Here is a 23054-nt window from a genome sequence, read left to right on the forward strand (position 1 = left end):
CACCCCGACCGTCTATGTTCGAGACGTAGCAACTGATTGATTAATATTGTGCAGCGCTTCGAGAACTGTGACATTTCAGTCCGTCTATACTATAGCTCTTGGCAATACTTCGAGGCTGAAGACAGAGCTGTGCCGTTTGTGCGTATTGTTGCCAGTGCTCAGCTGGCCAATTTCGCAGCTGTGCGCTTGCGCTTTCTCTTTCCATGATGTGAGCCATAATAGCATGCTAACTACAACTCCACGCCACTTGTGCTTCTTACTCCTTTATCTAATGCACATGTAGTATCAGCATGCAGCTTGTTATGCCTCGCGTGCCTGATCGGATATACTATCAGGGCTTAAGCCAATAGGAACAACAACCCGCGATGCAAACACTGCAAAGTGGACTCTTCAAGTTTTTTTTGCCCGCATTATGGAGATTTTCCCCCGCCGCCTTTGGAAGCGGCCGCGCTCGAGACGGAGTTCAACACTCCCAGGATTCCAGGCACGGGGATCTACTTTTGTGTCCACTGTTCACTGCCCCTCACTTTGTGCAGGATCACCCAGCCATCATGGACCCCACGTCTATTCAAGAGCAAGTGCGCTCGCACGATGGTGTCGACACGACCCAGGAGCCTCCCTCCAAGAAGGTCAAGTTGGACGATGCGCCGACTACCAATGCACCTGCAGCTGCAGCTGCTGATGCCGACCCGCGGCTCAAGGGTGTCGCTCCGATCAAGGCTGAGTATGCGACCCGTCGCAATCTTGCTGTAGCCGATTTACCAACGGTCACTGACCTTCATATCCAGGTACCTTTTGCCGCGGTCCGACAAGAGCCAGCCCACCCCGGAACAAGAGAATCAGGACGATGCCGCCGAGGCCGCCCACCACGATGGCCGCAACAGCAACAGCAACAATACCGAGATGAAGGCCCACCAGTACCAGCAGAAGAAGAACAAGAAGAAGACCGGCCAGAACACTAACCGGACCTTTGGCCGGTCGGAGGATGCAAAGGGTCTCTGCCCCAGCCGCATGTTCCAGCCCGAGTTCTCCCCCGCCGAGTGCAGCTTCGGCGAGAAATGTCGATTTGAGCACGACCTGCGCATCTACCTGAAAGAGCATAAGCGGGAGGATCTGAACACCATGAATGGCGTTTGTCCGGTGTGGGATACTCATGGCAAGTGCTTCTCCGGCTGGAAGTGTCGGTTCGTGGGCTCGCACTCGGAGGAGCGGGAGACGGAGGACGGGAGAAAAGAGCTGGTTCTCCTCGAGGATGAAGAGCGCAAGAACAAGGTGCAGCGGCTGGTCCCCCAGGCTTCGGAGGAGGGCGTGTTGAACATCGCCGCCATGGACGATAAGCTTGCGCTGGCCCGGAAGAAGAAACATCTCCCCAAGGCAGAGGCGTATTCGAATTGGTTGGAAAAGACGAACAAGGCCATTGAGAAGGATCTCCACAAGCGCGACCGGGTTGGGACCACGGAGGTGGAGGATGGGTCCAAGGAAGAGCAGGAGGACAATCGCGCTGCCTACGTTGAGCCCCCTTTGCTTCCGTCTGAGAAGCGCAGGCTGTATTTCGGTCCCGAGACCCCGGCCTTGGCTCCTCTGACGACACAGGGTAACATGCCCTTCCGCAGACTCTGTGTGGAGCTTGGCGCGCAGCTCACTTATTCGGAGATGGCCATGAGTCTGCCATTGATCCAAGGGCAGAAGTCAGAGTGGGCTTTGATGAAGGCGCACGAGTCGGAAATTGCTCCCCCGACGGTTTTCCCTGGGTCGGACATTGTGCAAGACTACGACAACTCGAAGGATATGAAGTTTGGCGCTCAGATTGCGGCCAACAAGCCCTGGCAGGCTTTCAAGGCCACAGAGGCACTGTCACAGATGACCCCTCACCTACGTCTCATTGACCTGAACTGCGGCTGCCCTATCGACCTTGTCTTCCGTGAAGGTGCGGGCTCTGCTCTTCTCGAGCACCCGTCCAAACTCGAGAAGATCATTCGTGGCATGAACACCGTTTCCGGGGAAATCCCCGTCACCGTCAAGATCCGTATGGGAACTAAGGACAGCTCTCCCAATGCTTTGAAGTTGACCGAACGCCTTCTGCTTGGAGGCTATGAGTCTCATCTGTTCGGCGGTGGTGGTGCCGGAGCGGCCGCTATCACTCTTCACGGGCGGAGCCGACAGCAGCGGTACACCAAATCCGCCAATTGGGAGTATATCTCCGAATGCGCCGCTCTTATCAAGCGCCTGAATGAGAAGCAGGACGAAATCGCCGACACCATCCGGGAGCCCGATGCTCGCACGCAACCCAACGGCGGGAAAGTCTGGTTCCTCGGCAATGGTGACTGCTTCTCTCACCTTGACTACGATGACCATATTAACAATGCGGGCGTCGACAGTGTCATGATTGGCCGCGGAGCTCTGATCAAGCCTTGGCTCTATGAGGAGATCCAGGCAGGCCAGTACCTTGACAAGTCCTCGAGCGAGCGTCTTACATACATCGAGAAGTTCGCCAAGTATGGTCTCGAGACCTGGGGGTCCGATGAGCATGGTGTTGGCACGACTAGACGCTTCTTGCTGGAATGGCTGAGCTTTGCCCGGCGATACGTGCCTCTCGGTCTGCTCGAATACCTCCCACCCCAGATCAACGACAGACCTCCGGCGTTCCGGGGCAGAGATGACATGGAGACCTTGATGGCGAGTACTAACTACAAGGATTGGATCAAGATCACGTAAGCACATCCATAGCTGGCTGTCAGGTTCGTGGTAACCTTATTCGATGCTGACTTATCACTTATAGGGAAATGTTCCTCGGTCCTGCCCACAAGGACTTCAAATTCGAGCCCAAGCACAAGTCCAACTCATATGACGAAGCGGAGGGTTAGATTTCATGTAGCGCCTAGACTAAGCCTGAACAAATGTGAACACCTTGTACATACTACCACTGTCATATCCAGACTTGGCCGGTTTCAATCTTTACCTAGTAAGGGTAAACTGGGGAGATATTTTAGGCCGGCTATGACGCACTTGGACCGGCACTATCCAGCAACGGAGTGGGTCACGTGATGCGCCTCAGCTCCGGGCGGTGATGACGTCTGTCCCTCACCAGAAAACTGCAAAAGACCACCTCATCCCCCGTACACACAACAGACATTCTTCTTCTTCTTCTTCTTCACAAGCATCGATCATCCATTGGTGATTATACCGGGGGTCTTTATTCCGGTTATCTGTGAAATTATCCGTCTTTGATATTCTACGGTACCAAATCGCTCCGACAGCTCTTTATCCTGCCTAGCTACCTATCGCACCTTCACCCCTCAATCAAAGCTTGAACGAAGCGTCAGGCACAACATCGATCCCACAATCAGTAGCAGCGCAACTACTTCATCAACCTATACAAAATGACTCTCTACTACAGTCTTGTAAGTGTAGATGCCCAGATTGCAGTCCCCGTGGACATCCTCTGAGCTCGGGATAATGCTGCAGCCTGCAGCCCCCTGGCCATCGGCGCGCGGCACTCCTCCCAAACCTCAAGACTGGCTTAGAAACGACAAATGCTTACTGGATGCATATAGGTCTTCTGCCTGTTGGTGTTCGAGATGGCGGTCTTCATGGGCCTCATCATCCCTCTTCCGTTCACTGTGAAGAGGAAGCTCTTTGCCTTCATCTCAGAAAGTCCTATAGTGGCCAAATTACAATATGGGCTGAAGGTCAGTGTGCCCTGTACTTATTCCACGCTCAGTAGCGAGCGGTCTAACTAAGACAAAACTCAGATCACATTCATCTTCATCCTCATCCTCTTCATTGACAGCGTCAACCGCGTCTATCGGGTGCAGCTAGAGTTGGCTTCCTTCAAGGAGGGCGGTCCCATGGGGTATGTATCCGGCTCACGCCTCTTCGCCATTTCACCACAGACGAGCTAATACCCTGATTCTCAACCAGCGCCGCTGCCCTTGGCACCGACCGCATGGAAGTCCAGGCCCGCAAGTTCTACTCGCAGCGCAACATGTACCTGTGCGGCTTCACTCTCTTCCTGTCTCTCATCCTCAACCGCACCTACACCATGATCCTTGAGGTTCTTCGCCTGGAGGACCGCGTCAAGCTTCTGGAGGGCGACAAGCGCGCTGGTGGCAAGGACTCCGCTCGTCTCGCGCAAGCCGGCGATGTCGGCGAGATCGGCCGTCTCAAGCAGGAGCTCGAGGCTAAGGATCGTGACATTGAGACTCTGAAGAAGCAGTGCGAGGGTCTCACGGCCGAGTACCACAAGCTGGGTGACCAGGTCTCCGCTGGCAACAAGGATGTCGCTCCCAAGAAGGATCTGTAAGCGAAGGACAAGGCGTCACCGCAACGTGCAATAATCTCAACGATTTCTTGCCGATGAGTGTGTTGCAAATTTGGTGGAAGATCGGAGGTCAAAATCAGGGAGACAGCAGATAAGTGGGGATAGATGAGGGGCAGGACGGGGAACACAAGTAGTTAGGAATCGCTTTGCGCCGTGAGACGTGATGATATTCATCGCCTGTATCTCTGGCGGGGCTTATCTAATTCCTTCCTTTCGGTTTCGGCATTGAGGAGATTCAACTGTGACTGTGAGGGCTGAGCGAAGTGGCATTTCATCTTTTTCCAAGGTCTATCATCATTGTTCCTGGCTAAGTGGTCATCTGTGAGCATCGTGTGCCGAAGCAGCCGAGTTCCCCATGAATGCCGTAGGCATAATATGATTTTGTTGTTATAATCACAATGAAGTTAAGGAGGATTTGAAGGTTATTTCTCTGGGATCACTTTTTCCCACGCTTGAATCTCAAAGAGGATGAAACTCGATTTAGTGGAAGTAGCACGTGTCCGACGTGTTATTTAGTACTATATAAGAACGATTTCAATGATATCTGTCAATTGAGATGGGAGAGAAGCGCTTGGCTTGCATTGAACATCCTCCGTCTCTTCAGGGTTCTACAACTGCTCTAGAGATGTGGTCTCTCCTTGCCATTTCGCCCCCAATTCTCTGGGTATATCAGGTTGTCAGCAGACCTGGCCCATGAATATTATTTCTCTCATACCACTACAGATATCTCTCTAGTATGCACTTACCAAGTGGGACAGGTAATCTTTGCCAAGTTCGCAAGGTGAAATGGCTAATCTATGGGGTATATGATCTATTCTTACCAGACAAGGACACATCATAACGAGATGGAAACATCACTTCAATTACTGGAAGCTTCCGCTTTTCTGGGGCAGCCCGAAGCCCGAGGTGTTGGAGTTGCACCGCGCTGCAGCAGTACGCTTTGCCTAGAACCCCAACACGCAGAAAGAAAATCAAGCACGTCTTGGCTGACAGCAATCAGACAGTTGATTGAAGGACAGCATGAGCCTATTTGACGGCTTGCTTCTAGATCAACCATCTTTCCCTGAGGGTTCCTTATTGACAAGCTATCGCTAATGTTGCATCTGCCTTCAGTAACGCACAAACCTCCGAAGGTGTGGCCAATTGCCCTCTGCGTGTGGCGAGACCCAGCTCGGTAACCAGCAGAGCAACATTCCAAACCACTCACTGCTGTGGTCTTATCGCGTGTGAGAACTGCGGAGCATCTGAGCTCAGTCATACTAAGAAAGTCCAGAAACTCGGATAGACAAACTCCTCCTCGAAGATCCGACGCACTTGCGCCAGAACAAACCGCTCGACCTTGCCAACGTTCTTCAGGACCTGCTTTCCGTCCTCCTTGCGACCGATTTCACTCTCCACCCGGATTTCCTCCAGTAATCCTCCATGACGCTTGGCGGGCTCCGCCCGCGGTTTGTCTTCCTGCCCTCCAGCGGCATCTTGCTGATCGGATCCGATCAACGCGTCGGCATCCTCGGGTGACAGGAAACAGAAATGCACCCGCTTGCGAATGTATGCGATCACCGCGACGCCGTCGAAGGTGATGCCAGTCACATTCAATTTCAGAGGCAAGCCCACGAAACTAGGCATGGGATAGTCCAGAAGGATCTCCGCAGTCAGCGACAGGCGCACGTCCCCGCCATATTTGACATGGCACAAGACCTGGAAGTCTTCGGGCCGGCGTTCTCGCAATCGAGGCAGCCGAAGAGACTCCGCATCGGCGGAGTCGCCGAGATGTCCGTTCTCCTCTGTGCGTGCCATGTGAACGCTACCACCACCTGCTGCTGCTGCTGCTGCTGCTTCTCCACTACCGTTGTTAGACCCAGCCGGATGCGAGGGGAGCGTGCTCGATGTCGACGGGCGTGAGGTTGGATTACTGCTGTCTGGCTCGGCTTCGGAATGTTGCGAATGCGCTGCATCGAAGGGTGAGGATGACAGGGGCCCTCTGCTCCTTGCGCCCATGCTGCTCGGATCATTCCAGCTGTTTGCGAACGGGTTTCCGCCTGCAACCGCAGCCAGAGGCGTCTGTGTTCCCGATAGGCCACCCAAAGACATCAGGTGATAGCCCAGTGTTGACGTTCCTCCGGGAATGCCAGGAGTGCCGGCGCGAGGAAGGAAGTGCGGGTTGAGATGGTCACCGAGAGCTATCGGGGAACGCAGAGCGGATGGCTGAAACCGCTCATCGAAGGGATTGCGAAGCGGCTGATGCATGGCGGTTTCATCTCGGAACGGCGGCTCGCTGAGCTCTGAGCCGGTGCGATGCCACTGAGTGCCATGTCCGGAGACAAGCTCCTCAGACACGTCGGAAGCTTCATCGTCTTCATCCTCCTCATAGAAATCGGCGAAGGGTTCACAGAAGTCTTTGATCTCGAGCTCCGGGGGGATGGTTCCGAAATCAAACGAATGGACCTGAACGGATCGGATAAATCGCGGAAGAGCTACCTGCTGGAACTTGTCATGGATGAAGGAGCGAATGCGCTCAGCCAGCGCCTCGCCGTCCGGACCCGAGGTCGCTGTGCCCCAGTCAACTTCAATGGACATCACATGTGCGAAAGCGGTCTCTATACAGGGAAAGAGTTGTAGAGCGGGTATGAAGCAAGGGGGAGACTAAGCTGATGATGGGATGAGATGAGACGGGGTACGAGTAAGTCGGAAGAGCCAAGCCGATGATTGGGAAGGAAATCGTTCGGCCTTGTGTTTGTCCGCGGCGGTTTCTCGGCGGGCCTGTGGCAGTCACGTGGTCTGAGGGTATGGTGACCGCCTTTCATCATCATCAACGACAAACTATCCTATGCTTTCAATGAATTTCCACAATGCCTCGTTCTAGAGAATCTCGGAATCACCCCTGCTACTGGGTCTATTTGACTATACCACGCTGAGCAAGAGACTTTCAAACTACTGGTGCTTGCCCACATCTGCATTCCGACCAGCACAGAGTGACCCCTAACCGGCACAGACGGTGAGCACACCGCTTTGGGTTTACTGTCCCAGCAATCTGGTTCTCCCTTCTCCTAGGCCAAAGCACTGGTCCTGCGGCGCTGTTCTGGTCATTACCCAAGCTGTGCGCATTGGCTGGCACATCCTGGTGGACCAGGATGCTACCATGGTTCAGCGCTGCGACACGGCCGCCCTGAGACCACAAGGTCAGACTCTATCACATCTCCCCACCACCCTAAGCAAACTCGGACCCAACACTGGCGCATCTCGATCATGCCTACTATTGGCTCTTGCTGGAGCTTCTTGAATGCCCGGATGAAGTACGGACGACCAGGGTGGTGTACTGTACAGTGGCGCGGCACAAGTGAAAAGACAAGCATGTCTCTCCACAGCTTAGATTAATCCCAAGGGCTATTCGTCCTGGCTCCAGAGACTTAAACAGGGATCAACAGCCGGTTGATTCCTGCCTCATGGCGCCAATCTCTGTGCCGGAATCTCTCCGCATGATTTTCCGATATGATAGCCTACCAAGACGCCGCAACTTGAGCGCCCGCAAGAGCGCCACGTAACGCTGCATTTCTCCATCCGGAGGCTCGTTATTATACTGTACCCAGCACAATGAGTAAGGACCTGCCAGTCCAGTCGCAGATATGAAGCAGCACCATTTGAATCATCTCTCGGGAATTCTTGAGTCCAGAGAAGATACCATTGCCTTATGACGCCAAGGTCGATCGTTGGGCAGCGCGCAGCCAGTCGGTCCTAACCTAGCGCCTACCGAAGTCAGGCTCCTATTGTCCGCTCCCTTCCTCATTTGTCATTACTCCTAGGCGCGGTGCTTGCCCGCCTGCCTGCGCGTGGTAGGTGCCACGGACAGTTCCGCGAGCATGCTGGCACCACTTGTTCCCTCTTGTTCGCCGCTGCTGCAAGGTCGACAAGTCGGCAACACCTAAGGTGCTTGGTATCAAAGTCATCACCTGGGTCTGTGCCCCAGTTTCTTTCTATGATTTGCCGGTAGCGCCATCAGGTGATGAGTGGCGTATGCGGTGCTAATGCAGCTCTCTCGACGAACCCTTGCACTCCAACGTCAAGGCTCGGACTTGGGGGGGTCGGACGACCGACCATGAGCCTGCACACATCCGCACACACGCTTCCCAAGAATAATGCCACTTTTTCGATGAATGAGGGGACTCTACAACAACCCGCCGTCAAGTCACAGGAACGTCCGTACCAGGGACAAAAATAGAATAGATAGAGCATTAGAATGTGCACCAGCCCAGCTACGTAGCTGTAAGCTTCCAAGCTCCCCAGCCTTGGGGTTGGGGATTCGTAGCGCGGGTACCCCTTCTCTTCCATCTCGCGTCTTAGACTGACTGATTGATAATTTAATCGACCCGATAACCCGGCGTGTCCTCTCCCCTCCCCCAAGCAAGCAAGCAAGCAAGCTACTGAATACGTAGTAAATAGTCGAGTCGCAGGGGTGATTTCGGGATCATATCCACAATCTATCCCTCCCTACCTACTGACCAGGGGCCTAGTAGTACCTGCTTGGGTCGGACTCCACCTGTTCAGTGCGGCTCCAACTCCCGGCCAACACCGAACGTGACTGCCGGTCGAACCACGGTTAAGGCAGACCCAAACCCAGACGAACAAAGGGGACAAGACAAGCTGACAACCCTGAGCAACGAGCGAGTGGATTTGCCTTGGCCCACGGCGCTGGGACAGCCACGCTATCCATGGGACCGCACCACGGCTATTTCATCACACATCCTTCGTTCTCTTTTGCCTTTTCCACCTCTCGTTTTCCCCTCGCTGCAAAAGGAAAGGGCAAGGGAGGGCGTGGAGAAAACAACGTTTCCACAGTGAAGTGACCACAATGCCATTTAGAGGATCTTCAATGGAAGAAGTCTGATGATGATCACGAACCTTTCCGTCCGTTGTTAATTTCTACGGGAATGGAGTGGTTGATTGACATGTAGCTGGGTGGGTTGGGCAAATACGAGATCCGAGATCCGAGCTTGATCCGATGGTGTGTTTCTCTCTCTCCATTTTTCCACGGGGGGGTGAGGATCCAGATTGGTTTATATGGAGGATCTCGGAGATGTTTTCCTCAAGATCAAGACGGTAAACGGTTTGGAAATCAAAAGAGTGTTTCATTTATGCTGATGCTAATGCTGATGCTAATGCTTGTGCTTGTGCTTGTCGGTTGACAAGACGTCGCTTCAGCCATAAGTGACTAGCTAAATAGTCAACGACAGAGGAAGAAAGCTATGGAAGACAAAATCTGAAGGAGTATGAGGGGGCAGGTTGCAAGGCAATGCAATGCAATGCTGTAGAGCGAAGAGCGGACTGAGTGGCCAAGCAAATACTGGCGGCTCCTCTCTCAAAGGCCAGAAGTGAAAGTGCAAGGATGCCAACAAGAATAAAAAAACCATGCTCATGAAAACAGCGTGTGATAAAAACAAGAGTGCCTCCGAGATTGTGTAAACAGAAATGAGATCCAAGATCCAAATACAAGGAGAGGGGATGGGTTAAACCCCCCCCCCCCCTCCCCTATGGATCGACAAGAGTTACTCGACAGCCAAGGAAACAAAACATAGAAGCAAACGGTAGGGGGAAAAGCAAAGTGCGAAAAGTCCACGGTGTATATATATGCCACAATGAGAATGATGATGAATGCATAATGAGCGAATAACGATGACCTCCCAAACTGTGAAAAAGCACAATAGAATAAGAGAACAGAAAACCTAGTCAGCTATACCACCCCATTCCGCCTTTTTGAATCGCCCTTTCTATCTCCCCGTGAGTCGAGGCTGAGTTTTTTTGGGTACTTTTTCTGGTCGGATTTTCAACTTTTTTTGATGGTTTTCTCTGCTTTGATGTTGGTGTTGGGTTGCGCCGATGGAAAAGACTCATTGGAGGGAAATCTGGGTCCTCCACCTTCTTGATGAGGGTCCCTGGTTCCCAAGTTGGTCGAGGGAAACAGGTCATGGATCGTATAGAGTGGCTCGAGCTTTGGTGGAGAGTTGTTGACGGTCTTCTTGTCCCCAATACTTTTGTCATTCTGCAGGAGGATGACAAAAAAACGGCACCTAGCTCAGACCAGGCTCCCTCCCTAAGCTTCCCTCGGTGTCTGCCTGCACCACCCATGCAGTTAGTCTCAAAGTATGCTCTGTGCATCTACGGTTGAATCCGGTAGTCTTGGGTCTTGCGCAAGTGGATCTTCGGCAGTGGGAGTGGTAGTACTCACAATTGGGGTTCGGGTCTAAGGGCCACCATGCGCAGGGCAGTTATAGCCCTCCCGTCGCCGGATCTGCGTTCGCACTCCGGTGCACGAGGTGCCTCGCTTTGCGCAGAAGACCACATCGCCCTCCGCAACGGTGCAGCCGCAGTCGAACTTGAGGTAGTACTGGGAGCACATCCTGACTGATTGGGTCTTGACGATGGTGGTCTGGGTATGGGGAATAGATGTAGGTGGTGAGCGGAGAAGATGCAATGCACGAACAGCAAGCAAGATTGACTTGTGATAGTGGCAGAGGGCTCAATTGGGTTTTGAGACTGAGTGGAGAAGGAGACTGGAGAGCTCAGAGGAAGTGCTGATTCGGGTCGCTGAGAGGAAGGCTGATGTTGCCGATGAAATTGACTCTCTGGCCGGGTTGTGAAGGGCCTTAAATAAAAGTCTCGCGGTCTGATGGACGCAGACTTCCAAAATCTCCAAGTGATAATGACTGCGGTCGACTGTGCCGCAACAACCCTTTCTACGCCAACTGATCAAGATGGCCCAGCAACTGCGACTCAGGCTGCGAAATTCCAAAAGAACTCAAAACTGAAATAATAATAATAGTTCCAATGACACTCTCAGTTGATCTGGCGAGAGGGGAAAATTAAATTGAAAACAAAGAATAAAAAAACCCCCAAGTCGAGACGCTAGAAGTGTGGTAGAGAAGAAGTAAGAAGAAGGTTAGCAAGGAACGGGTAACTAAACTACGCATGCATGTTCCTTTGCTTTTTTTTCCCTTCTTCTCGTTTTTTTTTTCTCTGTCTTGCTCGCATTTCCCTTTTCGTGTGTTGTGTCTTTCGTGGTCTCACTTTGCCGTTGAGTGACGCTCTTTCTGGATCAGATGAGAGTCTGCGCCGTAAACAGTTGGCGATTCGGTCTACATCACATCCGCAATCCACTCGTAGAGCGGGCCTGCAACTGATACTCTCTGGATTCTGCCAGTGACTACACCACCACCATTGTACCCTCGATTATTGGCGGTTATGCAGATTATTCTTGAGGTAATGGCCACCTGAGATCAGCCTGGAGGGCATCTTTCCCCCAGTGAAGGAATGAACGAATGTGACTAACAAAGGTCATGCATGAACTCGGAAATCATTGGAAAACCCTTGTCGTAGGGAATATTAGACTTCCGCAGCTGCATCGACGGAGGTTGACATCATCTTCACAGTTACGATACTCCTGCAGCAGGGAAGGTCGGTCACATAAGCAGATGAAAGCCAACCGGGTCAACGATCAAATCAGCATGCGTCAACGGTCCAACAGTTCTGTACAGTATGGGGTCATGCCGCAACTCAGGCAGAGCTCGAAACGGAGCATCTGACGCACGTCATGCTGCAGGCTGGGGAGCCTGTCATCCACAGAGTGCGTTCAACACCGCAGGTCACTGTCTATCATGTGTTCAGGAGGCCTGGGTAACTGAGAGGGGAAGCAAGGATGACATCGTAGAGCAAGCCAATATGATCGCACCGATATCAAGGTTCAGAAATCTCCCACCTGCCGGTCTTGGTGGGCACCTGGATGGTACTCGGCCGGAAGGCTGCGTGGTATTAGTTGATCGATGAGCCACCTGCTCCTGTCAGGGGTTGGCGCAGTTCCTGGGCACGCTTTCCAACCCACGTTCAAACCACGCCTATCTAACGGATCCACGAGGCATATCGGAGCATCCTGGGAACAAGTAGCGGAAGCTAAGGCGATGAATCTGCATGAGCCACTCTGTCATCACAGGGAACTGAAGGCCCTTGCTTTCCAGTCGGCCAATTTATGACACCCAGGACCTTGACGCGGTTGGTGATATCAGTGGCTAGGCGAGACCCCGGGCATTTCACCGTTTTCTTTCACTTCTGATTTCCTCTCCTGTGTCCGAGGAATATCATTAAGGTTCTCCCACCTGCCTCTCGATGGTAGGTTAGCACAGGAACCGACGAGCGGCTTGAGTCTACGTTGAGCGTATCCATTTCATAGCTTCTTCTGATTCGTGGTGTTGGTGTGATTCAAAGACAGTCAATCAATCAATGCGCACCCGAGAAGTTGAGCAGTGCCACGCACCCTCCGCCTGTCGATTTTGCGTTGTCACCACAGCCAGCAGCTGGGCCAGACAATTGATACTTGGGGCTGAGACCTGGCATTTGCGTGCGCCGGCACAGCAGTCGCAGGTACATGGGAAGTTCAAAGAGCAGAGCAGCAGCTCTGGGGGGAGTTCTCTGCATGTCTTATTGTGCTTTCAACCGCCGAGGGTCCGCGCCACTTCAGGCGATACGGCGTAGGACCTTGGGGCGCTAAAACGGGGACGGCCGATGGGCCTTGGGTGATGGGCACGGCCTCCTCTAGCCGCCGTTGGCTCCCGACCTCAGGAACGTTCGTACCGGAAAGGCAGACTGAGAAACTGACTGAACTTTCTCTGAGATATGGTGCTGCATCTCTTCAGCTTACTCCCAATCGCCGCAATTTTCGCAGGTGGTTTAGACCACGTGACCGTTGGGGCTGTTACTTGAGCCGCCTTGCCGATTCCTTGGGATTTCGGTCACATCTGCGCCCCTGCAGCTGGGCGGTGCTGGTCCCATTTCAACTCCCGGGGTTGCTCCGGGGGGATCAATTGAACTACTATCTGTCCATCGTTTCTCTGGTACAAGTTCTGGCCCAGGGACTGTCGCAGTGTCTCAATGAAGGACTAAGACAACATGATGGCCTGGCCTGGCCTGGCCTCCATTCTTCGAACTTGTTTTGGAAACTCCGCGGAACCTTCGATTGCCGGCAAGGGATGGAGATAGTGCTCGGGGTCACAGCTCGCTTATCTTGCCGAATGCTAGCCCGATCGATGAGGCGATGGGAGAATGTGGAGTGGCAGGGAGGGGGAGAAATGAATAATGAATGAAGAGGGAATGAGTGCGTGCGTGAGTGATCGATTGGTTCTAGAAGGTGGCGAGGCGAACTGAAAGCGAAAGAAGAAGAAGAAGAAGAAGCAGAAGCAATGCAGGGGTTGGTCATGTGGTCTGTCTGAAAGAATCCCAAAGGGGCAAGACCACTACTCACTCACCTACTCAGTATCACCAAGTTAGCTATCTTCATTCTTCATCTTCTTGTCTTGTGAACCACTAACCTACTAATCTCCTCTTGTCACCAGAATCCTGTCACGGGACCCTCGATAGTGTCTTGGCTGTCCACAATTTACAGTCTTGGTTGCTGATCATCCGAGGCTGAGATCCCTGAGCTGTCCGTTTTGCGAAACATTGAAACATCTCCCCCTTCGTCTACGCCCGTAATCTCCATCGATCCTCGCGGCTTGTCCAACCAGAACTCTCGGCAGAGACAGCGTGTTCGACGTTACGGGTCTTAACTTTGGCCCTAGTGAATTGGCAAGGAAGGGGGAGGGGAGAAGCGATGGAGATGACGTTCTTCTGCCCCTCCATGGGTTAATTCTATTCCACACCTCCACACCTCCACACCATCTGGCATCGTCGGCACATGTGAAGCTCTGTCCCCAAACACGATGAATTACGAATCAGCTATGGTCTACCACCACCATCACCCACATACCCACCCTGCTCCCTGCCCGCGGCTCCCCGTCGGATAGGCATGGAAATGTCGTTATCGCGCCCAAAGGCTGTAATCATGCAGGCAGGTGGGCCAGTCGGAAATCCGCTGCTTGATCGACATGTTTGCTCCGAGCTCCTCCATCTGCCTCCAGCTTGCCTTGACCCCTCCCTCCTTCACGCCTTCCCATCTATCCTATAAAAGGTCTCACGAAACCCAGTCTGAAGAAGCTTTGTCTCAAACCTCAGAACTCTCTCCTCTCTACTCAATATCCACTGTCTCTCTGTGTCTCTACTTTGCGTTGTCTCTCTTTCAAGACATCGTCTTCAACCAAATAGACCAATAATCATTGTCACAGAAGCTCTTCTACTCATCCGATCCATCCTCAAATCGAAACACCTTACGCCCCCAATCTCATCATCAACATGTACACCGAGACCGCTTCCTCCCGCTTCCTCGTTCTGGCCCCTATCCACAACGGTCCCCTCACGGCCACATCGGCCCAACACCCTCGTGAGCGCTCCAGCAGCCAGTCCTCCACAACCAGCAACGACTCGTCGCGTCGTCCGGGCATTGCCCGCCTTCCCAGTGGTTTCCTCTACCTAGGCCACGATGGCTCCAACAGTGCCCCTCTCGCTTGAGCAAGCGCGGGCTCGGTTACGGTTGCTTCAGGCCCTACATCATATTAAACGAGTTCGCGCTGGACACGAATCGCCGCCCCTGCCAAGAATGTAACTCAGAGGTTCCTTTTCTGATGGGCGGGGGAAGGGTGGGGTGAAAGGACGGCCTCACTATCATGCTACACTACTTAACTTTTTTCTCCCCTTCTTTGTTGTCGATGTTTCGGGTCAACCAAGTTATGCCAGCCAGTACTTTGTTTTAGAAGATCAAATACACACCAATGATACCATATTCACATCTGCATCCCGCTCGCCCGTAGTTGATAAAATGTAAGGGAAGAAAGAAAAGGGGGAAGGGTTGATTCCCCGCGATCAGAAAAGAAAGAAAAACAAATACCTGCCAAGCAAGTACTATCTATCCAAGATGGGCGCCAAGGAGAATGCCAATGCGATAGAAACTACAGAAATGCAGTAGATGTTCCACAGCCAAGGCAAGATAGCAATAGACGAGTCGGGCGATCAATAGATAGAGCTCGGATGAAAAGGGGAGGGGGAGGTGGGGGGGTGCATCGATAAGACGCATGTGTCTCTGGACGTGGTACTCCGTAGATTGTCGACTAAGCAGCAGATACCGGTAAATAGGACCTTGGTGGCTTGCTTGCTCTTCTTGGTGTCCAAAATTCTAGACTCTGGGGCCCTTGGATCTCCGATCTAGTTCCAAACCCGACCACCCCGTCACCATCTCAACCGTACCGTACCGTCTGGGCAGTCTGGCGCGCAAGGTCATGGGATGAGATGTGTCTACTCCGTGAACATCCCCGCTTTACTTTCGACGACTTCACTCATCACGACCAGGTGGACCAAGGGGGAAGAATGGAGGGGAGTACGAACTGCATCACCCCACCACCCATCCACCCATCCAAAACCCAATTGCAGTGCCTAGCCAGCATCCAAGATCCCCCGTTTCCTGTATCTTACAGCCACTTCGCTTCCAAGTCCCAACCCCACCATCAGCTGCACAAGCCTTCTCGGTTCGACACGGCTGCAGCCGGGGAAGGGGGGGGAATACCTTCCACGCCCGTATCTAATGCAAATGGGAAAGCTACGTCGCTAGCTAGCTGACGGTAGATGGGTAGAACCTTGTGAATCTTGAACCTTGAGCCTAACTGCCCATAGGGCAGAGGCACCGACATCCCAATCGGCGACGGTCCTCGCTGTGAACGGACCGCGGGTACTCCGAACAGTGAAGGAAAAAGAAACATCCAGACGGATGAGCAGACCAGACAGGAGACAGGGCAAGAGAGTTTCTCCACCAACCACGCCTGCACCCTTCTGTCGCGTTGGCCATTCGTGTCGGATGTGAATTGGCGAATACCAGAGAATCATCACTCAGGACCCAGCCCTTCCTCCTCCTCCTCCTCCTCCTCCTCCTCCATAGGGAAGAATCTCGGGAGAGGAGGGTCCGAGTGCGTCGGATATGCATGGGCATAGAGCAGCATCAGAATCGTCGTGTCATAATCATTACCCCATCGGTCATACCTCTCGGAGAAGACGTATCGGTCGGACGGAAGGAGCGGAGGACGGGATCAGAACCTGAATCGAAAACAGTACATACTTATAGAATCCCCCGAACTTATCGATAAGACCCTGCCAGACCTCCGACCAAAGGCTGGGCCGGCTCACCCTGGAACCCGATTGAGGCAAAATTCCAGGTGGGTTGACGAAGGATTCATGAGGTGATCGACGCGATCGGGAAGATGTTGCCTTCGATCAAGAAAGGTGGCCGTAGCTATCCGGGATAATAGAGTTGGATGCCCTCTTTATTCATTGCCCAACGTCATGGACAATACTCCCCATATCAGATCCGCGACTGCTGCTGGCTCGGTCGGCCCGAAACAGACGGGAGCAAAAAGTCATGACAAGAGTGGGATTCGAACCCACGCCATCAAACGATGATCAGGAAGCTTGTAGAAGCTGTGTGCTAAGGTAACCTTAACCTGACGCCTTAGACCAACTCGGCCATCTTGCCCGGAATGTTGAACTGTGATGTTTATTTGACATCATAAACCTAACTTCGCTATAAGAGCTATGAAGCATGCTACTGGTTTCCTCGCTTTGCTGCTCTCCCGCCCAGGAGTGTCAGCGGGCTTGATTCGAACAGCGGGACCCGGTAGTGGAGAGATATCTCTCAAGTGCGCGTGTGTGCAGGAAATATATGTGGCTCCTAGCGAGGATCATGATGAATGGGGATTGCTCCTGTCAAGATATTATACATACCGAGCCTACCACGGTGGGGGATGATGTGGTCGTGGTCGAGCAACGCCGGTACTGAAAAAGAGAGGCCGGGGAAAAGGCCAGAGCAGTGACAAGTATCGATTCGAAAGCACCGAGGGGATATACCGCCTGTCAATGCGACTGGACTGTCTAGATGTTTTTGATCGATCGATCCTTTGACTTATGTTGTGATGATTCGGTTATTGACGGCCCTCAGGCAGGTATTGCATCAAAATGACACACATAACATCCCAAGGCAAGATGGCCGAGTTGGTCTAAGGCGTCAGGTTAAGGTTACCTTAGCACACAGCTTCTACAAGCTTCCTGATCATCGTTTGATGGCGTGGGTTCGAATCCCACTCTTGTCATGACTTTTTGCTCGTCATTCATATCCTCGCCAAGCAAATACTTTTGTTACCCGCCCCGCCAATCAATCGCCCAAAGGCTGTGACGTACAGTACAGATGATATCTCATGCTCCAACCATCTCCAGGATCTCAATACATCAGCCTTCTCCTTGGACCAACCCATGCACACGCAGTATAGTACTTACAGCCAAGCTGTAGGTACGTACCTCTATCCACTCCCAACCAACCAACCAACCAACACACACATACACACAGCCCCAACAGCAGATCATCATCCAACAGTCGTAACTTGGAACCCAGCAGGAAGTAAGCTTACTTGTCCGCGCGTAGCAACCATTAACATCAATACCAGCAAGTCAAACAGTAGACCACCACCCCAGTCCCTTCCGTCCACAAATATCCGATGAACCTCGACCGCAAACCACCCTACTCGACACAACAGCACAATGGATGTTGTTTGCGTAGGCCATCTCTACATACGTACTATGTTCATTCCCAAGCTTACTCCCTACTACGCCATCGGTGCACCACACTACCCACCATGCAAACTGTTGGCGCAGCCACAGGCACGCCAGGAAGCAGAATGATTGGCCGCATTTTCTATTCCATTCCACGGAGAAGGGCGGGAACAGAATTGAAAGCCATCGGCAGCCCATCGAGGCTGAATGCGCATATACATTGGCTAGGCTGGTACCTTGTTCCTAAAACATGGCATGACTCGACATGACATCCACCAGTCCCTGCTATCCACAAAGCTTGACAGCTCATGGAAGGAAAGAGGAACCCGAGGCAATTCTACAGCCACAGCTACCGCAACTTACTGCACGACCCGTAGGGCTGCTATGCCGATCTGAACTGATCACCAAGCAGCAACAACAGTGGCTGATAGTATTCAATGTTGATTTCTTGGAGGGGGAAGACGGCGTGGGCTGGGTGGTGGGTACCTTCAAATCAGACATACAGTCACCCACTCACCCATACATGCATGCATGCACGGCGGACTCAACGAAAATACACACACAGTAGAATCATCCGAATCGCAATCAACAGAACGTCGCTAATGTGCACCAGCCAGAGTTCGACAGACTGATAACCAAGTCGAAGAGCAAACATGGTTCAAAGTACACAGAGTCAATCTCCGAGGAACGGTAGAAGGTAAGAGGCGATATTAAATTACTTCCAAGTAAGGGTCTGGAAATGTAAATAGGTATGGAGAACGGGCCGGAGCACACCAACAGAGCCGCACCGCCACGGAGAATCGAATAAACAGATCAGAAAGGGCTGAAGGTGAAAAGGATCAATTTACAAACAGGACTATAGTAACAGGGAAAAAGAAACGAAGAATTTGAACAAAGGAAATAAGGGGATAATGGGCACAAAGGAAACTACCAAAAGAGAAAAAACAGTATGTATGCGGGAACAAACGGGGCTGGTACAATATGTAGAAAAACCGATGGCTGCAAGCAACAGAAGAGACGAATGCTGCGTGGGTATCACGGGGTATCCAAATAACCGCTCTTGCTGGGTCAATGCTGGAATCCAAGAGTCTAGTCGCACTCGAGCCTTTTCTCCAAGATGGAACGCATTTGACCGAGATACGTCTCGATCCGTCGGTTCGGCCAGCTTTGATGGGATCCTTGGGTGTGGGCGTGGATGTCACAACGTTTTTTTGGGGGAGCCTCCTGGACTAGTTCATAACGTTCAATCCCTGCATCGCAAGAAGCAAGCCCGAGAGCTCGAATTGCCCGTCGTTCTTAGTTCTTCTACCACGGTGACCAACTTTGGCGACTGATTGGCGATTAATAGAAGATCGTCTGATGCGTCAGTCGATCAGAAAGGTTGAGAATTAAATCTTTAGACAATTAGATTAAATGTAGACGCCGATTCTACCGGTCATCCCCGGCCCGGGACTTGGCTCGGCGACGGAAGAAGTCCATCACTTTTCGGGCTGCGCCAGAGCTACCGGGGCGGTGGGCCAAGTCGCGCTCGTACTCATACGCGTCTGCAAACTTGCGATGGTTCTTAGGCAAGACGCCCGGACCCCGCCCAGGTCGACCCGCCTGCATTGACGGTTGAGATCCTTTATCGAAGGTCCCCGTGGAATCATCGTAGTAGTTAGGCGTTGAGTGGTTGGCGCTTTGGTTTCGGTAATAGTGGTCGTTTTCATTCGGGTAGACCTGCTCCGCCGATGCTGCACTGTACGAAGTGGGCTGGTATAGGCCAGACTGGTTAGAGTGCAAGATCGCAAACTGCTGGTCAATCCGGGCCTGATAATTAATAGGTTCATCCTGAGTGAGGACCTCATCCCCTGGTGCACCGTCCGTCGCCATGGCGATCGCATCCTGCGTTCCGTAACTGGTAGCACGCGCACGTGATCGCATTGCGCCAGTAGACGGGGGCTGCTCTAGGCGATTCTCAGTGGAACGATCCGTTTGCGATTCTTCGTCCGGGGTTTGTGATCGGCTGGATGAGAAGCCTTTCAACGAGAAAGATGGCGGAAGGAGCGAAAACCTCCGGGGTCTGTTTTCAACACCAGTTTCGCTCGCCTTGCGATTATAGCCATATTGCATCGAGCGTCGCGAGTCCATCGACATCCGCGTGTCGTCTCCTCCGTACGGCTCCTTCATGCTGGTGGGAGGATAACGCTTGCCATTGCGCTGGCGCGAGCCACTGGCTTGCCCTCCGCGGCCGCCGAAGATGGATCCAGAGCGACCAAAGAGCCTCTCGCCAATGCTCGACACGGTGTTCGATCTCTTGTGACCCTTAGGCGGCTCTTGCCGGGGTGTTGTATTGAATTTGGGCGGAAGGTGCTGCGTGCTGGGCTGGCCAATCGACTGCTGTGAACTATCATGTGGCATGGGAGCAGAAATACTGAATTGCCGGCTTTTTGGCTGTGCCAGCCGGCCCTGGGCATTGGTTGCTGCCACAGTTGGTGCCACAGGCTGCCCATACGATCCCCTTGATGGCAAACGGCCCCCGTTGAACGAGGCCATTGACCCGCCAGTCGTGGGGCGCGTAGCATGAGTGGCCGATGTCGGCATCGGCCCGGTGAGCGCTGCAGTATCCGATGTCGAGCGAGGCAGGTGCCCAGATACCGGGGCCGGCGCCGAACCAGCGGCCGCCTTGTAGTCTCCAATTCGTGCGCTGGATTCCCCAGCCATATTTTGATGCGATGTGCTTGCCGGCATATCGACAGGTCCACCTCGGCTCCCTGATCTCGCTCTCCGTGCTGAAGGTTCGAAGGCTCCAGAAGGCCCCACAGGAGCGTGCTCCGTACCGGTGAACTGTTCGCCTCTTACCGTTTGAGATTGGGGGGCAACGTATTCGACCTGGACAGTTCGCCGCTTGGTGTCTCGGGAACTCTTTGTCTTTTCGATGGCCTGCTCCTGCGAAACGTCTCCGGCGTGATGGATCAATCCTCCCACAGGCGGGGCTGTATTTTGGTATGCTTTGGGTGGCTCTCTGACGGATGCACTCCGTGCCAGTAACGGAACTTCCTTGTGGGGCTCGGCTGCGAAGAGAAATCAGTTGGCTGCGCCCGTGATTTGGGAGCACGGTGTCTTACCTGAAGGCACCGTAGTGGTGGCGATGTCGGCGACCTTGGTTGTGCTGCTGGTGATATGTGACACAACATGTGAGTACTCGCTTAGCCAGCTGTGGCGGGCAACCTCAAAAAGGTCGGCTCGTTTCCGCGGATCAGGCACCAAAATCCTCCTCAGCAAATCGCGTGCGTGGGGGGTCACATATTCGGGGAACGTCAAAGGAGTGGTAACTATGTATTTGTAGAGCAAGTTGATGTTGTCACCGTCCGGATTCGCCGGGTCGTCGTCGAATGGCAGGTAGCCGGCCAGCATGGCATACTATACAACGGCCTAGTCAGTATGACAAACATGAGGTAGATGCGCAAGTTGCACGAAAAGCGAGCAGGACTACTCACCAAGATCACACCGCAGCTCCAAACGTCGACCTTGCGCCCGGTATAAAGCGAGTCACTGACTACCAGCTCCGGAGCCGCGTAGCAAGGACTGCCACAGCTAGTCTGCATCAAATCACCTCGCCGAAGACCTTTTGCGTTTGGCTTGTCCAGGCGCATCCTCTTCACAAAATCTTTGTTGGTCAGGTTGTACTCAATCTCCTCACCAAGCTCGTCGACGGGATCAAAGGTGTTGGCAAACCCGAAGTCGGTGATGATGATGTTTCGGTTGCGGTCGAGCAAAAGATTCTCCAGCTTCAGATCACGGTGTACAATTCCCTTTTTGTGTAAATAGCCGACACCGGAGACCAATTGCGCGAAGAGGCGCCGGGCTGCATTATCCTTGAGGTATCGGTTGTTCAAGATGTGGTCGAATAGCTCGCCTCCGGAAGCATACTCCATGATAATACCGATATGGCGATCCGTCTCGACCATCTCGTGGAGCCGGACGATATTCGGGTGGGAAAGTTCGCGCAAAATTGAGATCTCGCGATAAATCTTGGGCAACCGACTGGGGTTTGACCCCAGAGATTCCCTCCGGATGAGCTTAATCGCAACCTGGATAGTTCCGTCTCTCTTCCAGCCCAATTTGACTTTTCCAAACTCGCCCTCTCCCAGAGTCTGACCCAGAATGTACTGCCCAAATGTCGTCTCCTTGCGCTTTGCCGCGTTCTCGTTATAGTCGTGGCGACTGCGCAGTCCACCGCGACCTCCATCATCCACCCCATCGCTTCCCACCAGAGACAGACCGGACGTAGGCGCACCCTCGGTCGATGGCGATATCGATGCGCCTCCCTGCCGTACCTGTTCGCGCTCAATATCCACGGCCGGGTCGCTAACCAGCAATTGATTGAGCACCGTACTGGACTCCTTGGCTAATGTTGCTTGGTCGGGGAACGGGTCGGTCAATTCGTCCGAGTGTGCATCAGCCGCGGATGATAACACAGGCTGACCGCGGGCGCCTATCATCCCCGGCAAGTCCTCAACCTCCCTGTCCGACTGCATCGCGCTCCGATCCTCCGCTCTATTCTTTCCATGGCGCGAACTTGACGCTCTTTCGCCGGAGGAAGCCGTCGCTTTCGAGCTCGAGCCGTGGTGACTTCGTTGGGTGGACGAAGTCCTCGGCGGTGGGATCGGGGGAGCGCCCAGCAGGTCAGGATAGATGGGGTTGCGATTGGCGTCCAAGTCGGACGGGAGCGCGGTAGGGGTCACGGCAGAGGATGCATGGGTGGTGTGCGGCAGGGACTGCGGTTCGGGGTCGTTCATAGCCGAAGAAGCTGTCAGGACCGAAAATGAAGTTGGCTGCTGAGCACTTTAGCGCCGAATTCAATGAAGGGCGCTGCCAGGCGCTCAATTGCTGCAAGTGCAGCCGACCCTTGATCGCGGAGGTGGAGGAAGTCGCTGCAGCATGGCTGCACGGTCATGTGGCAGAAGAGGAGGGATGGTGGGCTGATTGGAATGGATGTGCACTGAGGGGCGCGATTTGTAATTCACATACCTTCGTTTCTGAAAGGCACGGCAGAGCTGAGTCCTGCTGTGTTCACGGTCCGAGACAGCCTCTTCTGGCAGAAATGGACTGACCAATCCAGCTAACCAGGTCGCGTCTGCACTCTTTCTGGGGACAAATACAGTGGTGCGACCTGCAGTTAGGCACTTTCAAGCCCTATTGGGGAAGGGGGTGCTATTGTGGACTTCTTCTTTTGGAGGGGGAGCGG

General features: G+C 53.2%; 6 protein-coding genes and 2 non-coding genes across 8 annotated transcripts; 5 read left to right on the forward strand and 3 right to left on the reverse strand.

Moving 5' to 3' along the window:
- Nucleotides 1-551: 551 nt before the first annotated feature.
- dus3 (tRNA dihydrouridine synthase DUS3) lies at nt 552-2864 on the forward strand (the record flags this gene model as incomplete). Its single annotated transcript, XM_025639184.1, has 3 exons — nt 552-724; nt 789-2711; nt 2780-2864. 3 exons carry the CDS (start codon nt 552-554, stop codon nt 2862-2864), a joined length of 2181 nt encoding a protein of 726 aa, XP_025493909.1.
- Nucleotides 2865-3066: 202 nt separating this feature from the next.
- BO82DRAFT_390803 (putative BAP31 domain protein) lies at nt 3067-4303 on the forward strand (the record flags this gene model as incomplete). Its single annotated transcript, XM_025638535.1, has 4 exons — nt 3067-3401; nt 3555-3689; nt 3753-3853; nt 3922-4303. The coding sequence occupies exons 1-4, from the start codon at nt 3381-3383 to the stop codon at nt 4301-4303; spliced, it is 639 nt and encodes a 212-aa protein (XP_025493910.1). The 5' UTR covers nt 3067-3380.
- A 1162-nt stretch (nt 4304-5465) lies between these two features.
- mdm12 (ERMES complex subunit MDM12) lies at nt 5466-7168 on the reverse strand. Its single transcript, XM_025638573.1, has one exon. It carries the CDS (start codon nt 6896-6898, stop codon nt 5576-5578), a length of 1323 nt encoding a protein of 440 aa, XP_025493911.1. The 5' UTR covers nt 6899-7168; the 3' UTR covers nt 5466-5575.
- A 7362-nt stretch (nt 7169-14530) lies between these two features.
- BO82DRAFT_400461 (uncharacterized protein) lies at nt 14531-15945 on the forward strand (the record flags this gene model as incomplete). Its single annotated transcript, XM_025639185.1, has 2 exons — nt 14531-14729; nt 15902-15945. 2 exons carry the CDS (start codon nt 14531-14533, stop codon nt 15943-15945), a joined length of 243 nt encoding a protein of 80 aa, XP_025493912.1.
- Nucleotides 15946-16641: 696 nt separating this feature from the next.
- On the reverse strand, nt 16642-16754 carry BO82DRAFT_t110. Its single transcript has one exon. It is a non-coding gene; the product is annotated as a tRNA-Leu (tRNA).
- Nucleotides 16755-17254: 500 nt separating this feature from the next.
- BO82DRAFT_t106 lies at nt 17255-17367 on the forward strand. The gene has a single exon. It is a non-coding gene; the product is annotated as a tRNA-Leu (tRNA).
- Nucleotides 17368-18563: 1196 nt separating this feature from the next.
- BO82DRAFT_39333 (uncharacterized protein) lies at nt 18564-19205 on the forward strand. The gene has a single exon (XM_025638667.1). It carries the CDS (start codon nt 18736-18738, stop codon nt 19156-19158), a length of 423 nt encoding a protein of 140 aa, XP_025493913.1. The 5' UTR covers nt 18564-18735; the 3' UTR covers nt 19159-19205.
- Nucleotides 19206-19252: 47 nt separating this feature from the next.
- On the reverse strand, nt 19253-22605 carry BO82DRAFT_400462 (putative serine/threonine protein kinase (Kin4); the record flags this gene model as incomplete). Its single annotated transcript, XM_025639186.1, has 3 exons — nt 19253-20877; nt 20932-21226; nt 21304-22605. The coding sequence occupies 3 exons, from the start codon at nt 22603-22605 to the stop codon at nt 19253-19255; spliced, it is 3222 nt and encodes a 1073-aa protein (XP_025493914.1).
- Nucleotides 22606-23054: the final 449 nt, after the last annotated feature.

This window comes from Aspergillus uvarum (genome assembly GCF_003184745.1).
Source record: "Aspergillus uvarum CBS 121591 unplaced genomic scaffold BO82scaffold_15, whole genome shotgun sequence".
Classification (NCBI taxonomy): Eukaryota; Fungi; Ascomycota; class Eurotiomycetes; order Eurotiales; family Aspergillaceae; genus Aspergillus; species Aspergillus uvarum.

Bases quoted from the DNA above. Each gene is read 5' to 3' on its own strand.
- mdm12 (XM_025638573.1), bottom strand. From the start codon at position 6,898: ATGTCCATTGAAGTTGACTGGGGCACAGCGACCTCGGGTCCGGACGGC.
- BO82DRAFT_39333 (XM_025638667.1), top strand. From the start codon at position 18,736: ATGGGCACAAAGGAAACTACCAAAAGAGAAAAAACAGTATGTATGCGG.